This window comes from Pipistrellus hanaki (assembly GCF_964339955.1).
Source record: "Pipistrellus hanaki genome assembly, chromosome: 3".
NCBI classification, from domain to species: domain Eukaryota; kingdom Metazoa; phylum Chordata; class Mammalia; order Chiroptera; family Vespertilionidae; genus Pipistrellus; species Pipistrellus hanaki.
In genome coordinates, this window is record NC_140505.1 from 23,026,502 (window position 1) to 23,043,142 (window position 16,641).

At 38.9% G+C, this 16,641-nt stretch overlaps 1 protein-coding gene across 3 annotated transcripts in view; it reads right to left on the minus strand.

Moving 5' to 3' along the window:
- The window catches only part of KAT6A (lysine acetyltransferase 6A), a 97,105-nt gene that overhangs the window by 50,320 nt on the left and 30,144 nt on the right, over positions 1-16,641 (minus strand). For 2 of the 3 annotated variants that reach the window (XM_084879768.1, XM_084879767.1), the window contains exons 3-4: positions 12,015-12,116; positions 1,100-1,208 (exon numbers count right to left, since the gene is read on the minus strand). In XM_084879768.1, coding sequence (XP_084735894.1) covers positions 1,100-1,208; positions 12,015-12,116 — 211 coding nt within the window. The remainder of the gene's footprint in view (positions 1-1,099; positions 1,209-12,014; positions 12,117-16,641) is intronic. The other variant, XM_084879769.1, reaches the window with a different exon arrangement.

The window sequence follows — 16,641 nt, forward strand, 5'->3', positions numbered from 1 at the left end:
TGAGGGTCAACAGTTTGTTCATGCTTCTATAGCTTTGTCTATTTTTGATCATCAGTTTATCTGTTCATTAGATTTCACGTGAGTGAGATCATATAATACTTATCTTACTTAGACTGGCTTATTTCACTCAGCATAATACTCTCCAGGTCCATCCATGCTGTTGCAAATGGTAAGAGCTCTTTCTTTTTTATTGCCATGTAGTATTCCATTGTGAAAATGTACCATAGTTTTTTAATCCACTCATCTGTTGATGGGCACTTAGGCTGTTTCCAAGTTTTTAGTATATAAATTGCACTGCTATGAATATAGGGGTGCATATGTTCTTTCTGATAAGTATTTTAGATTTCTTACAATATATTTCTAGAAGTGGGATGACTGGGTCAAGTGGGAGTTCCATTTTTAATTTACTGAGGAAAACGCCATACTGTTTTCCACAGTTGCTGCACAAGTCTGCATTCCCAACAGCAGTGTACTAAGTTTCCCTTTTCTCCACAACCTCGCCAACATTTGTCGTTGGTTGATTTGTTGATGATTAAGTTCTTCTTTATAACTGATTTTTTTTTTTAGAGGTACAGATGGACATTTATTTGTTGTTCCATTCATTCATTCATTCATTCATTCATTCATTCATTCATTCTTGTATGTGCCCTATCTGGGGATCATTTCGAAACAACCACCTTGGAGTATTGGAACAATGGTCTCTCTAATTAACTAAGCAATCTGGCCAGGGCTACCCTTGTAAGTTCTTAAAATGTAGACGAAGAATATCTCTGGTAGCATGTGTTAGAAAAAAACAGAGGGACCCACCACATGTGGCTCAGTGGTTGGGCTTCATCCCATGCACCAAAAGGTTGCCAGTTCAATTCCCTGTCAGGGCATATGCCCAGGTTGTGGACTCGATCTCCCAAAGGGGGCATGCAGGAGGCAGCTGATCAATGTTTTTCTCTCTCTCCCTTTCCCCCTCTCTCTAAAAATCAATAAACTATTCTTTGAAAACTCTAAAAATCAAGTAACTATTATTAGGAAGGAAGGAATAAGGAGGGACCGGAGGGAGGGTGGGAAGGAGAAAGGAAGGGAGGGATAGAAAGGATCCACATACCACTGTTGCCACAGTCTGCACAGGAGATAAGTTCTTCTGGCTTCTTTTCTCGGTTTTGTTCTTTTGTACCAAGACAGAAACTACAGATGGGAATTGGTTCAGCAACTGGCTGTAAAAAAACACACAAAACCAATCATTCAGGCAACAGTACTTTTTCTTAGCATTAATTTAAACACATTAAAATTACACTTTTAAATTCCTATAAAAGCCCGGCCGGTATTGCTCAGTGGTTGACCATCAACCTATGAATCAGGTCATCAGAGTTGATTCCAAGCCAAGACACATGCCCAGGTTGTTGGGTGTGCAGGAGGTAGCCAACCAGTAATTATCTCCTACCACTGATGTTTCTACAGCTCTCCCCCTTCTTCTCTGAAATCAATAAAAATGTATTTAATGAATGAATAAATAAATAAATCCCTACAAGAAAGAGTTATATGTAACTTTAGGACGAATAAATTTCTAACTAAGTAGATGGAGTTTTTACACATTGGTCCTTGTATTGACAACTTTGGTCCAAAAATATCATATCCCTATCATGTTGGTCATTTAGGAACTAAATGACACAGAATGGATTAAACAAAGCAAAGCCTTCACCTAAGATTGAATACTTCAACTGAATTAAGTGCAAGAAATCACAATATCAATTCCTTAAAAGGCATGTGATGTAGAAGAAGAGTGAAAACATATAACATTAAGTTATTATATAAAGCAGAAAACATTAAGTGCTGTAAGAGAGAAACTAATGCTCTGTATAAATGAGAAAGATAAAATTCTAATTGTGATTGGAGAAGAGTTGAAAGAGGAAGCCAACTTGTATCAAGTGCAAATAATATATTACTGGATCTTAAGAAGCTTGTCTAAGGACATTATATAATAACTATTAAAAAAGCAAGTTTAAACCTAAACTGCACTGTCCACCTCACCCCAAGGATGGGGGGGGGGGGGGGAGGGGAGCAATACAGGTACTAGTATAAACAAGATGAACTCAGGTGTGCAGTCTAAGGCCAGTGCGGAAAGGATATGGTTTCTGTGATAAGTTTGGGGGCATTAGGATGGGGAACTAGATAGATCACTTTGTAAAGACTGCTACTGACTGTTATGTAAAATTGGACTTTATCCTACAGGAAAACTGAACCAAGAGATAACTTGTATTTGAGGAAAATATCATCCTTTTTCTATTTATGAAGCCTGAGGTATAAACCAAGAAAAATAATTTCAGTAGCAATAACAAAGATATATGGGGGAAAACTGAAATAGTGGTTATATTCTGGTGAAGACAAGATAATCTTAACCAAAAAGTAAATGAAATAGAAAAAGTAGCTATGGACTTAGATATCAACTACTTGTGGAAGTGACAGGGGGAAAAAAATTAAACATGACTAACTTAATTAAAAAGATGGTAATACTTCCAGTTGAGGATGTTACAAGCAAACTAATAGTACTCTAAGCTAAGAAGACTTCATCCAAGAGTAGAAACTTGAAGTAAACGCTAAAGAAGGCCTAGAAAGAAGACAGAAGCAAGTTCATGAGGTTTGATCTTTATACTATAACCTCTAAGTACCATGAGAAGATTTAAACAGAGGAATAGTATGACAAGACATAAATTTAGAAAAGGTCACTCTCTAAAGCAGTTGAAAATGGATTTGAAGGAACAGGATCTATAATCCAGGCCCCATGAGTAAGGAGAGTTTATATAAAGGCATTGACAAAAGGAATGGAGAAGAGAGATAAACAATATTTAAAAGATAGAACTGGCAGGATATGATGGCTAATTGATTTGGGGTGGAGAGCACAGTAAGAAAGATGGAAGACTTAGACACCATTAAAGATGTTAAAAGGTAAGCCACATAATGAAAGATACAACGTATTTAACAAATGGCTCATATTCAGAACATATAAAAAATTCTTACATATCAGCAAGAAAAAGAGAGACAACAAAAGAAAAGTAGGCAAAAGACTTCAACTGGTAATTCACAACAAAATACATGAATAATATATAAGTGGCCAATAAAACACAAGAAAAGATGCTCAACCTCTTTAGCCATTGAAGAAGTAGGTATTTAAGAATGGCTAAAACTGTGAAGACTGGCAACAATAAGTGCTAATAAAAAAGTGGAACAAGAACTCTCCTACATTGCTAACTGGAATATAAATTGAAAAAAATACTCTGAAAACTATGTGACATTATCTACTAGAATTAAACAGACATATCATATAATCTAGCACTTCCACTCCTATCTACCCAAATGAAGTGAATACACATCCTATCTAATAAAGAGGTAATATGCAAACTGACCATCACTCCAACACACAAGATGGCCACCCCCACGTGGACACAAGATGGCTGGCAGTTGTGGTTGATCAGGCCAGCAGGAGAGGGCAGTTGGGAGGAACCAGGCCTTAAAGGGAGGGCAGTTGGAGGGGACTAGCCTAAAGGGGAGGGCAGTTGAGGGAGACCAGACCTGCAAGGGAGGGGCGGGGGGAGATCAGCCCTGCAGGGGAGGGCAGTTGGGGGCAACCAGACCTGCAGGGGAGGGCAGTTGGGGGCACCCAGGCCTGCAGGGGAGGGCAGTTGGGAGGGACCAGGCCTGCAGGGGAAGGATGTTGGGGGCGACCAGGCTGGCAAGGGAGGGCAATTAGGGGTAACCAGGCCTTCAGGGGAGGGCAGTTAGGGGCAATCATGCCTGCAGGGAGGGCAGTTAGGAGTGATCAGGCTGGAAGGAAGAAGCAGTTAGGGACAATCAGGCTGGCAGGGGAGTGGTTATGGAGTGATCAGGCTAGAAGGCAGAAGCAATTAGGGACAGGCAGGCAGGCAGGCAGGTAAGTGGTTGGGAGCCAGCAGTCCTGGATTGTGAGAGGGATTGGGCCTAAACAGGGAGTCGGACATCCTGCAAGGGGTCCCAGATTTAAGAGGGTGCAGGCTGGGCTGAGGGACAAACCTCCTTCTCCCCGCCCCCGTGCACAAATTTTGTGTACCAGGCCCCTCGTAAACAATAAAACATGCACAAAAATTATCAGAGCAGCATTATTCATAACAAAATTTACTTAAACTTAGCCAAATAGCTAGCTAATATATAAAACCCAGGGTCCGGAATGACCGACAGAAGGCTCGGCTGAACATTGGAAGTCAGTCCTGCAGTCAGTGCTGGGTTGGCGTGGTAACCCAGCACCGAATGCTGAGTGGGCTGTGGATCAAGCCCGAAGAGAGGCCCAAAGAGAGAGGCAGGGTCTGACTAATAGCCTCCGTGGCAGCTGTTTATCATCCGCTGCCTCTCTTTTTCTCTCCAGGATCTGCCAGCAGCCGTGCCTCTTTTTCTCTCTGGGCCTCCACAGGGACTACTGATCAGCCCCATCTCTCTGATCAGGCCTGGAGATAGGCCCAGAGACACTGACTGGCATAGAAACCAACCAATCAGAACAAAATCTGGGTGAACTGTGAAGAGCCAATGACTGCCTAGAAGGCAGAGCTTTTGATGCTGACTGGCATAGAAACCAACCAATCAGAACCAAATTGACTGACAAGAGAGGGCAGTTGGGGGCAAGATCAGGCCTGCAGGAGAGGGCAATTGGGAGTGATCAGGCAGGCAGAGGCAGTTGGAGATGAGATCAGGTGGCAGGGGAGAGAAGTTAGGGACAAGATCAGGCTGGCAGCGGAAAGCAGTTAGGGGCAGGCAGGCAGGCAAAGAGGTTAGGGGCAAACAGGCAGGCAGGCAGGTGAGCTGTTAGAAGTCAGTGGTCCCAGATTGCGAGAGGGATATCCAACTGCCAGTCAGATCGGGCCTAAACTGGCAGTTGGACATCCCCCAAGAGGTCCCCGATTGGACAGAGTGCAGGCTGTGCTGAGGGAACCCCTCCTCCGTGCACAAATCTCGTGCACCAGGCCACTAGTAATAAATATAAAAAAGCTAAAAGAATGGCTTTATTATATAGAATAAATAACAAATGTATAAAAAGGTAAGTCTTAGCTTAGTAAAGTGGAAAACTGAAGTATTCTTAGTCATGGCATAGTGAAGGAAACCAAAATGGTGCTCAGTGACTGAACATGGGGAAAACAAATATTGCTAGATTTTCAAAATACTATCCAAAGCATAAGAAGTCTGGCAAATATTACTGTTTGGTAAGCACTGTAATATTAACAAAAATTAAAAATAAGTATTCACATTTTCAAAGCACTTATAAATGTCAGTAAATATGAAAAAAAAATCTACACAAAATAATTAGAAAACAAATACTATTCCCATTATCCGTTTACCCAAAAACTCAAAAATAAGCCTTTTGAAAGAATATTTGCACAATTAGGTTATTTCTAATATTATAAGGGAAACAAATTGACACACAGAGTTCACTTTAGGAAACTAATACTTTGTTGAGAAAGCTAACAAAATACACTGCTCTCTTCAAGTCAGGCAAACTCTGTTTTACCCAGTTTTTTCATTCTTTCACTATTAATGGCTTTATGTGAACTCATGCTCCTCTCAAATCCTTTCCATCAGTTAAGAATTCGATTGTTCTTCATCTTTTCAAGAAAGGCAGCACTAGAGAATCAGAAATCAACCTAGACCTCTTCATTTCACTTCATATGTGTCTTGCACATTATGTTGAAATTAATATACAACAAAATCATGCTTAGCTTCAAACAGGTTTATTAGTAACTGGCTTAAAGCCTCTCCTCCAAAATTCAATGGTCTTCAGGGGAATAGTAGTTGGGTAGGATTTAATCTCCTTAAATTCTTCAGCTTCCATATACTATCAAGCAATCTATGGCTCCTTTTTAAGTATATTTTTAAAGTAATCTTTTCCTCAAAAGTATACAATTACAAGATATATAATAATAAAACAACATGAATTGCCTGGAAAATAATTCATTTTCCATTATTTATAATCTACAATAAGGTAACCTTGTATAATTTTAATCAGTTCCAACACAACTGATTAACCATTACAAAGCCTTAATAGGATTACTAAATTGAATTCAATTTTATTATGATGAGTTCATTCAATGACTTCTACAATTAGATACAATAACAAGATTATTGGTGAAAGTAAGTTAATGGTATAATTAGATTAGTAATGATCAATTTCAATTTACATTTTTACTATGCATATAAAGTACTATAAATTTAGATGAGAAAGCAATCATCTGTCAAGATACTATAACAATTTCTATTTCCTAATCAGATGTGACATCAAAAATGATAGTATGTACATTTGCTGAATTTAAATTCTATACTAAGACTGTAGCATTAACTTTCTTTCACATATTCATCAGTTATTTGTTTATCAGGGACAAATAATTTTCTTCATCTAATTATGATACTGCAAAGTTATTACTCTCTTCTTTCATTTGTGGTCCTTTCCTTTCTTTTATATTCTTATTAGAGGCCCAGTGCACGAATTCATGCACATAGAAAAAGAATTAATTACAAGAAATATTTTAGAGGCCAGGGAAGGACCACAGGAGGTTGGCTCTCCAGGGCATGTTTGACCCGTCTTGCCCAGTCCCGATAGGCTGGACCCCAGCAACAAGCTAACCTAAAGGTTGGAGTATCTGCCCCCTGGTGGTCAGTGCACGTCATAGCGATTGGTCAGTCGACTGATCAGTTGCACACTTAGCAAATTATGCTTTTATATATATAGATGGCTCTCCCCTATCACCATGCAATCTTCTCTAGTCTTTAATTATTTTTTTATATATTCCTATCAGATTAATACCCCTAAAATACTATGTTCTTTTATTCTGTTACTTGTCTGGCTCAAAACTTACACAACATATACAAACTGCCAACTCCTATAGGCTATTCTTCAATTCCCTCCACCATATACCAAGATGCTTTTCTCACACCATCTTCCTCTACTCCCTATCTACTCGTCTTCAGAGATCATACTTCATGCTCTTTCCCTAAGTTATTTTACCCCATCCCTCAAACAGTCCTTTTTATCCCTGTCTCTAAGAATCAGCTCAGCAGAGCTTAAGAGATTGGGTTCTGCCACTTATAGCATCACTTTGGCCAAATTACTGAACCTCGCTGATGTGAAACAGTACAAAATACCTACTTTTCAAGTTCTCTTAAAGATATGATGGAATAAAGTTATGGGACAGTAACTCAAAAGAGGAACCTATAAATGCTATTTCCTATATTCCTTTTCAAAACTATCCTTCAAAGCTTATTTTGGTTTAAGTGACCAACTGTCACTTTTCTTTCTTTTAAAAAAAAAAAAATATTTTTATTGATTTCAAAGAGGAGGACAGAAGGAGAGAGAGAAACATCAATGATGAGAGAAAATCACTGATCGGCTACCTTCTGCATGCCCCACACTGGGGTTCAAGACCATACCTGGGCATATGCCCTGACCAGGAATCAAACAGTGACCTCCTGGTTCATAGGTTGATGCTCAAACACTGAGCCACACTGATTGGGCCAAATGTCACTGTTCAAGTCAAGGTTTTTGTTTTAACATCCAAAATAAAAAGCAAGGTCATTAAAATGTTCTGTAGACTAATAGATTTTCTATTTATAATATTTACATTATTGCATTTAAATTTATACCATTGTTTTGTACACACATATTTATCACACTGCACATTACCCACTTAAAACACTTATTTAGTGGTACTTGAGTACAAGAGCATTTGAAAAAGAATATTTTCTATGCTAAAAATACTGGGTGGGGCCAGAGTAGGTTTACAGTTGTGAGTATAGGAAAATTTCTTCTATTATTATTATTTGTGTTTTATTTTCCATATGAACAACTGTAAACCTCCTCTGGTCCCACTTTGTATATAAAGTGATGGTTCTGAAGGAACAAGATATTCAACAAGACTTTCATGTTCATTACTTTTTTTGAAGAGATTGCAATTATAAGCATTATTCTGCCCATTGTCTAGAGTAACACTTGAACGAAGTGGCAAACAGCATCATTTTCCTCAAGACCTACCAAAATAATAACTAACACATATCTAATAGAAGGTATGATGTTCAGAACTGGAAGAAATCTTTATAAAAACCTTATTGCCCTAGTTGGTGTGCTCAGTGGTTAGTGTCAACCTACCCACTGAAGGATCTGGGGTTGGAATCCCAATTAAGGGTATGTGCCTGAACTGCAGGTTCAATCCCTAGTCAGGATACCTCACATCGATGTTCTTCTCTCTCTCTTTCTGTCTCTCTTTACCCTCCCTCCCTCTCCCCCATTCACTCTCTTTAAAATATCAATGGAAAAACTATCCTTGGGTGAGGATTAACAAAAAAGTAAATATAATAAATATAAATAAAAACCATTATGTATTCATTTTACTAAAGATAAAAATCCTTATCAAAGGCTATATATGACTATCAAAGTGATTAAAGTTATTCAAAGTCAGATACTAGATATTCTGACTTTAAGTCCAATACTCAAAACAGCTTCAACTTAATCATTCAATGATACAAACTATAGATAAAAAAAAATTTCTGCAATTTACAATTATTTTATTTGATTGAAAGCCTTCTTATGGTACATACGATGTTTTATACAGTTGATCTCAACTTTGTTCACACTAGCTTCAGGGAGTTGTATTTGGGTTTCTATGCTAGAGACTCTGCTCAATTGCTGCTGTTGCCATTGGTTTGTTTTCTTTCAGGATCAAGGTAGGTACTTTCATATAAAATCTTTTATTTAGTTCCTTCTCTGGCAATTCTTCCCTGGATTCTTAGCTTTGCAAAATTCTATCTACAATGGAATCAGCATCCTAAAGTCACCAAGATAAATTCTCCTACTCCAACATCACATGATCTTCCAATTCTACTGGGTTAATAAACATGTCAAAGGCCAGCCACAACACAGCCTAATGAACCATATAATACCAAGTCCTTTGCACTGGACTACTAACACCTATAAAAAGCCTAAAGCTTTAAACACATACACACACACACACACACACACACACACACACGGAAATAATTCTATTTTAGAAATTTCTATCTGCAATGCTGATCAAAAATTAAAAATCAGTACTTCTCTAAGCTGTCTTTCAGGTCCTCTGAGAAATTGCCCCTCTTCCTGAAGAATAGAAAGATTTTTTAAAAAAAGCAATGTAATAATTGCAGGTAGTTACTAGTACCTTATCTTCTCTACACTAACCTAATACTGCCCAGAAACCCATGTGGACACGCATGCATGCACATACACCTTCAGTGGATATTGCACCAAATTAAATTTTTTGCCCTGGTTGATGTGGCACAATGGTTGGAGCATCATCCATGTAGCGAAGGGTCTCGAGTTCAATTCCCAGTCAGGGCACATACCCAGGTTTCTGGTTTGATCCCTAATTAGTCAGGGCCCTTGTGAGAGGCAACCAATCGCTGTTTCTCACCTCTCTCTCTCTCTCTCTCTCTCTCTCTCTCTCTCTCTCTCTCTCTCCCTCCCTCCCTCTCTCTCTCTCATGCACACGCACATCAATGAAAATCATATCCTCAGGTGAGGATTTTAAAAAATTATTTCAGAATTAAATATATTTCATCTTCAATATTACCTCCATAACAGTATAAATAATGCCTTGAGTGTTTAGTAAGTTTAAAGCCTGAGGACAGTAACTTTTCAAAAGAAAAGATAGTGTAATAAGGGCGGAGAACATAGTGATGTAATACTCAAGAAGGAAAGCCCTGACAAATGCAGACTGCACACACACAATGAGAGATCAGGAAAGCTAGGCTGAAGCAGCCAGCTTGGTTTCATGCTGTAAATTTCTGGCAGGCATTCAATTCCTTCTGATATTTTCCTAGCTGCACATTTATCTATATAATGTCACCAGATCTGGGGAGAGAGCGAGACTGAGAGGAGGGGGAAGAGGAGAAAAACTGTTTTATAGGCTGCCAGCCCCTCCACTAATGCTGTTACTATACAAAGGATGTCTAGAAGCCAATGTTCTGCACAGATCCAAATGCTGCAAGCAATCACACACCCGCACACCCACGTGAATGTACACACGCACACATAAGAACAACTGCAAAAAAGGGAAGTGCCTTTGGAAAGAAGAAAGCCTGTAATTAATTCCCTTCTGAAATCTATTTCAATTCTTGGGCAAGAGGGAGAAAAGGAGGGATGTATCCTAATCTTGTGGAAAAACAACCAGTATTCCGCAAAAAGGCCTGAGCTGGTCTGGTCCATGCCAACTACAAGCATATGCTACCACAGAAATAAACCAATATTATTTCTGAGAAGCAAAAGTATCCTAACAAATAACAAGTACCTTATACTGATAAATACCTAATGTACACTTTGCCAAAACTATAGGGAATAAAAGGAACTTTAAGAAACAGTTCAGCCGAAACCAGTTTGGCTCAATGGATAGAGCATCAGTTTGGGGACTGAAGGGTCCCGGGCTCGATTCCGGTCAAGGGCATGTGCCTGGGTTGCGGGCATATCCCCAGTAGGGGGTGTGCAAGAGGCAGCTGATCGATGACTCTCTCTCATCGATGTTTCTAACTCTCTGTCTCTCTTCCTTCCTCTTGTACAAAATCAATAAAATATATTAAAAAAAAAAAAACCAAAAAACAGTTCAGTGTCATCTTGTTTGTACAAAGGAATGTTTACTATTCTTAGCACTCCTGTAAGTGTCTGTGTGTACACAATAGTAATAATGAAACTAAAACTGTAACAAGAATATAAAAGTAAAGGTTAAAAATAGTTCATAAAAACAGGACCATTAGGTTCTATAAATGGATACTCTAACCCCATAATTCATTATATAAGTTATTACTACCAAAGGTAACACATAAAAATAACTGAGCAATTATTTAACCTGAGAAACCAGTCACCCTATTCCAATCTAAAACCAAAAAGCTTTCTCAAGATAATAATGCTGTTATCTCCAAAAACTGCATATACTCTGACCCTAAGAATGTGTCATAAGAAACAAACAGGAAATATCAGAGTTATAAATAACTTTGCTCTACACTGACACAGTTTATACATACAAAATACAGGAGCTTCAACCAAAAGTAGTGCTTAGGACTTCCTTCAGATTAAATTTAACAATTAATCAGGTAAAGAGATAGCTTGATAGAAGAATATCCAAGTTCTCTAGTTCTGGTTCTCCAAATGTGGGCAAGTAACTTCATCTGTCATGGTTCTTCATTTGTTAAATTAAAATATCTGACATGAGTATCTTAAAGTCTCTTTCTGTTCTTAATTTCTAAAATTATAGGTATTTTAAATACAAAATGGGATTTCCTACTTTCATGGAGCTCGTAATTTAGTTATAGGTCATCATAATGGGTAATCATAAGTGAATAAATAATGTTAAGACAGTGACTGGTCCAGAGTAGTTACTCAACAAGTATGTAAACTATGTTTAATGAGACACTAAACTTTAAGGGCTTAGTAAATAAAAGAGAGCTGAAGTTGAAACAACTTCAAAACAGCAAAGATTTCTGCTGGGACTAGGAGGTTCACCAGGATTTGAATTTTTTAACTTCGCAACTCCAATTGACTCAAATTCCATGTAATCATTATCCTCATTCTATGGATAAGGAAAAGAGATATTAAGCATTAAAGCTTAAAAGATTTTAAGCATTAACAACATAAAACACACATTTGCAAATTTTTTATTACTTAGCCCAAAATATCCCTCAGCCTAGTATGATTGAATTATATATAGCCAGCGAGACTTAATAAAAGATTAGGCTAAGTGTGAACATGACAAGGTTGATCAATAGGAGTAAATCACAAAACTCCTCTCATTAGGATAAAGTTGAAATTTCTAACTTCAAAAACTCTAAAGCCAAATAACAAAAACAAAACCTGTTCTCAAATGATATTTTCTCTAATACTGTTCTCAAAAACAATGCTGTTTGCTGAAACCGGTTTGGTTCAGTGGATATAGTATCTGCCTGTGGACTGAAAGGTCCCAGGTTTGATTCTGGTCAAGAGCATGTACCTTGGTTGCGGGCACATCGCCAGTGGGGGGTGTGCAGGAGGCAGCTGATTGATGTTTCTCTCTCATCGATGTTTCTAGCTCTCTGTCCCTCTCTCCGCCTCTCTGTAAAAAATCAATAAAAAATATATTAAAAAAACAAAACAAAAACAAAAAAACCACAATGCTGTTTAACAGAACTTTCTGTGATAATGAAGATTTTCTGCATCTGTACTAATATAGTTATCGCTGAGGCTACTGGGTACTTGAAATATGGCTACCATTAAATATTTTTTATTTTAATTTAAATAACTGCATGTGGTTAACATCAACTCTAGAAAGTCTGTAAAGAGGGAAGAAATTTAAAAACTGATAAAAACTGATGAATAGTTTTAAAGTTATAGAATAAAGCAATGTAAAAAGTGAATATAGCAATGTCTATATAGCAATTTTTTACCCTGAAAAAACAATTTTTAATATAAACTCTACAGCGTATTATGTGCAGCACCCTTTGCAAGGCTAGCTGTTTTACCAAGGGCCTCACATCCTTCATCTTTAGTATAATTCTCTCAGGGTTGGCTGCTGAAAATACAGGTTCTCTTTCTTTCTCTACAACATGGGAAATAACAGTAACTAGACATGTCTGACGTGATTAAATAAAATGGAAACCATAAAGTACTCTGAATTAAAACATAAAAAGGTGGCTCTTGTTGGGTAGCTCTGTTGGTTAGAGTGTTGTCCCAATACACCAAGGTTGCAGGTTTTATCTCTGGTGAGGGCACATATAACAATCAACCAATGAGTGCATAAATAGATGGAACAACAAATTGATCTATCTCTCTCTCTTTCTCTCTCTCTCTCACACACACATACACACACAGAAATTGTTTTATATAAAAATAAAATTTTATAAAATTATTTTTAATGCTATCATCTCAGGAAATGTCACGTAACAGTGATTCTCATTGAACAACTACATACGTACTGTATATTCTAGGTCCATATAACCTAACGAGAGCAAAAAAAAAATTTAAAGAAAAGGCATAACAAAAGTGTCTTCATGGAAAAGATAACATGAGGTGGCCCTAAGATGACTAATGTGTGTGTATTTTGCATTCTTCACAAAGCTTTTAATAATATATGTCTTTTACATTTTCCCACAAAACAGTCAATATTAGTTGCATCCTTTGTCAAAAGAACAAACATCTAATTTTTTTTTAAGTACATATTTACCTAACAAAAATAAAAAACTCAATACTGGAGTGATACATTTATCTTTATAAAATCAGTCTTACTGCATACTGTCATAGCTATTAATCTCAATTACAGTACTATTAACAATTCCCTGGCTGGAATTTAAAAACTGAAGATGAAATTCTATGGTGTATACATGACAATAAAATTCTGCCCTCTCCCTAACTTAAGTTTAACTTAGCTTTATAAATAACTATAGCAAATGCTCTTATTACTACCACCCACCTCTAAATTGCCTTCACTCCCTGCTGTGTGCTCCTCATTCCACCTCGCACCCCTTAAAAAAGTATCTTAACCTCTGGGACAACTTCAAGAGAACCGACATCAGAATTATGGGGGTCCCAGAAGAAGAGAGAGAGCAAGATATCAAAAACATATTAGAAGAAATAGTGACAGAAAACTTCCCCCACCTGGTGAAAGAATTAGACTTACAAGTCCAGGAAGCACACAGAACCCCACACAAAAGGAATCCAAAGAGGACCACACCAAAACACATCATAATTAAAATTCCAAGAGCAAAAGACAAAGAGAGAATATTAAAAGCAGCAAGAGAAAAGCAGGTAGTTACCTATAAAGGTGCACCCATACCATTGTCAGCTGATTTCTCAACAGAAACCATGCAGGCCAGATGGGAATGGCAAGAAATATTCAAGGTGATGAATAGCAAGAACATACAGCCAAAAATACTCTACCCAGCAAAGCTATCACTCAGAATCAAAGACCAGATAAAGAGCTTCACAAATAAAAAAATTAAAAAAGCTAAAAGAATTCATCACCGCCAAACAAGAATTATATGAATTGCTGAAGGGGGTTATTTAGGAAGAGGAAAAAAATAAAGATAAAAATTATGATCAACAAATACGTAACTATCAAAAAGTGAATCTAAAAACCAAGGGAATTAAAAAATCTGATGAACAATATTAACTGGTGAATAGAATAGAAGGGGAGTAAACTGACGATTCTCAGGGAAAACGGGAGTGGGGGGTGCAAGAAGAGACTGAACATAAACTGTGCACCTATGGATGAGGACAATGGGGGGTAGGGAAAGGGCAAAGGGTGGGGTGGGAACCTGATGGAGGGGAGCAATGGAGGGGGAAAAAATGAGGAACATTTGTAATAATCTGAATAAAGATTTATTTTTTAAAAAGGTATCTTAAAGCCCATCTTTCCAAACTACTCACTAATGTGTACTACAACTATCTATAGGACAAAATGGCAAGAGAGTGTAAACTTGTCTGGGAAAATTCTTCAACAGTGCAAAAAACTCTCTTTCTATTGAAAGTAGGCCAGAAGCTTGCAGATCAGACAACCCATGTATTCTTTGAATGAATAGTATAGCAAAGCACAGTAGTAGCTTTCTATGGGAAAACAAAAGAGAATTAGGTTCAGATTCTAGGATTTCAACCTTATCTGTTAGGCAATTATCCTATACTGTGAGGCCCAATGCATGAAATTCATAGGGGGAATAGGGGGGAGAGAGTCCCTCAACACAGCCTGCACCATCTCCAATCCGGGAGCCTAGGGAGATGGTCTGACTGCCTCTTGCAATCCGGGACTAATGACTCCTACACCCTTGCCTGCCTGCCTGCCTGCCTGCCTGCCTGATGGCCCCTAACCACTTCTGCCTGCCTGCCTGCCTGATTGCCCCTCACTGCTCCCCTGCTGGCTTAATCACCCCTAACCACCTTTGCCTCACCCTACACCTAGGACCCAGGATTCCTTCCTCCAGCCGGTGAGCACCTGGCACCTGGGCTTCCCTCCCTCTGGCCAGCCACAGGCACCCAGGACCCAGGGCAGCTTTGCCCAGGCTGGCCACAACTGCAGGGGACCATGAGCAGGTGGCTTGGCTCAGGCGCAACCGCAGGTGCCCAGGACCATGGGGCAAGCAGTTTGTCCCTCTTCCAGGCCATAGCCTGGCTGGTCCCCATTCCTCTCTTATGAGCTCATTTGTGCCTAGCTGGTCCCCATTTCTCTCCCCCACGTGTTGATTGTATGAGCCGTTACAACGTGACAGCATGAGGGCGTGACAACCATTTGCATATTAGCTCTTTATTATATAGGATAATAAAAGCCTAATACAGCAGGCCCTCAGGTTACATCGGAAATCCATTCCTATGGTGCGACGTAACACAATTTTCACCATAAGTCGGAACCCATCTATATAAGCACCTACATCACTCACATTGAGCACATATACAGCAGTAATGAAGTGAAGCAGTAAAAAAAAAATTTAAAAGATAACAATTCCTGACCTTTACTTGTAGTAAATAAATAATAAAAAACATAAAGCACGTATGTACATATATCGAAATTACAAAACTTTTTTTTGTAAGTACTGTACATGGGAGATGGCGTAACACGTAACCTGAAGACAGCCTGTATGCAAATTGACTGAATGATATGACTCACACTGACCAGCAGAGGGCAGATGCTCAATGCAGGAGCTGCACCCAGCCCACAGGCCCCAGGCCAGCCATGACAGGTGCGGGGGGGGGGGGGGGGGGGGGGGGGGGGAGGAAGTGGCCTCCCAATCACCTCTCCACTCACCCCACAGAGAGAGGCAAATGGCAGCAGAGGCAGGGGGTGGGGCCAACCAGCAAGTGGGCCAGCACTGGCCCTGATCACCCTCACCCCCCACTTGAGCAGATGAAGCCAGGCCAGCAAAGATCAGCCCTGAAATTTGTACATAGATTACCCATGCACAAATTTCATGCATCAGGCCTCTAGTGTTTACTAATTATTACAGGTCTACAAAACTCTTGGCTCGCTGTTTATGTTCAGTCCACACACAAACACACACAACCCAGAGCTCTACCTGGCTTCCTACCACGGTTAGGTAACTCTCCTCCCAATTCAAAGCCCTCAGGCTCAGAGCACCCCATCATATAACAACTGATTATAATCTATATCCCCCCAGTACTGCAATTTATGAGATATTCCAGGTTTAAACCCATTTTCCTGGCACTCCATTTCATCTAAAAAATGACCTTGTTTGAATGACAAATTATATGCTCATCCTAACCTTCACTAACTCAGCAGTCAGTCTCAGCCAGGATTATCAACTCTATGCTCTACTACCGTGTTTCCCAGAAAATAAGACATCCTCCGAAAATAAGACCTACTTACAGGTTTCCTTCTGAGTGAAATATAAGGCATCCCCCGAAAATAAACCCCCCCCCCCCCCCCCGGCTAAACATGAGAGATTTGGTCCACTGATTCTGAAAGAAATGGAGTCACAAGAAATTCACCAGGAAATTCAGGAAGTGGATTGTTATAATGATGTTCCAGAAGATGATGACATGATTGTCATTGAATAAATGAGTAAATTCTTGATACTGTAGGATTCACAGTTTGTCTTGACAACTACCATACCGTATACAGGTAATAAATGTCCTTT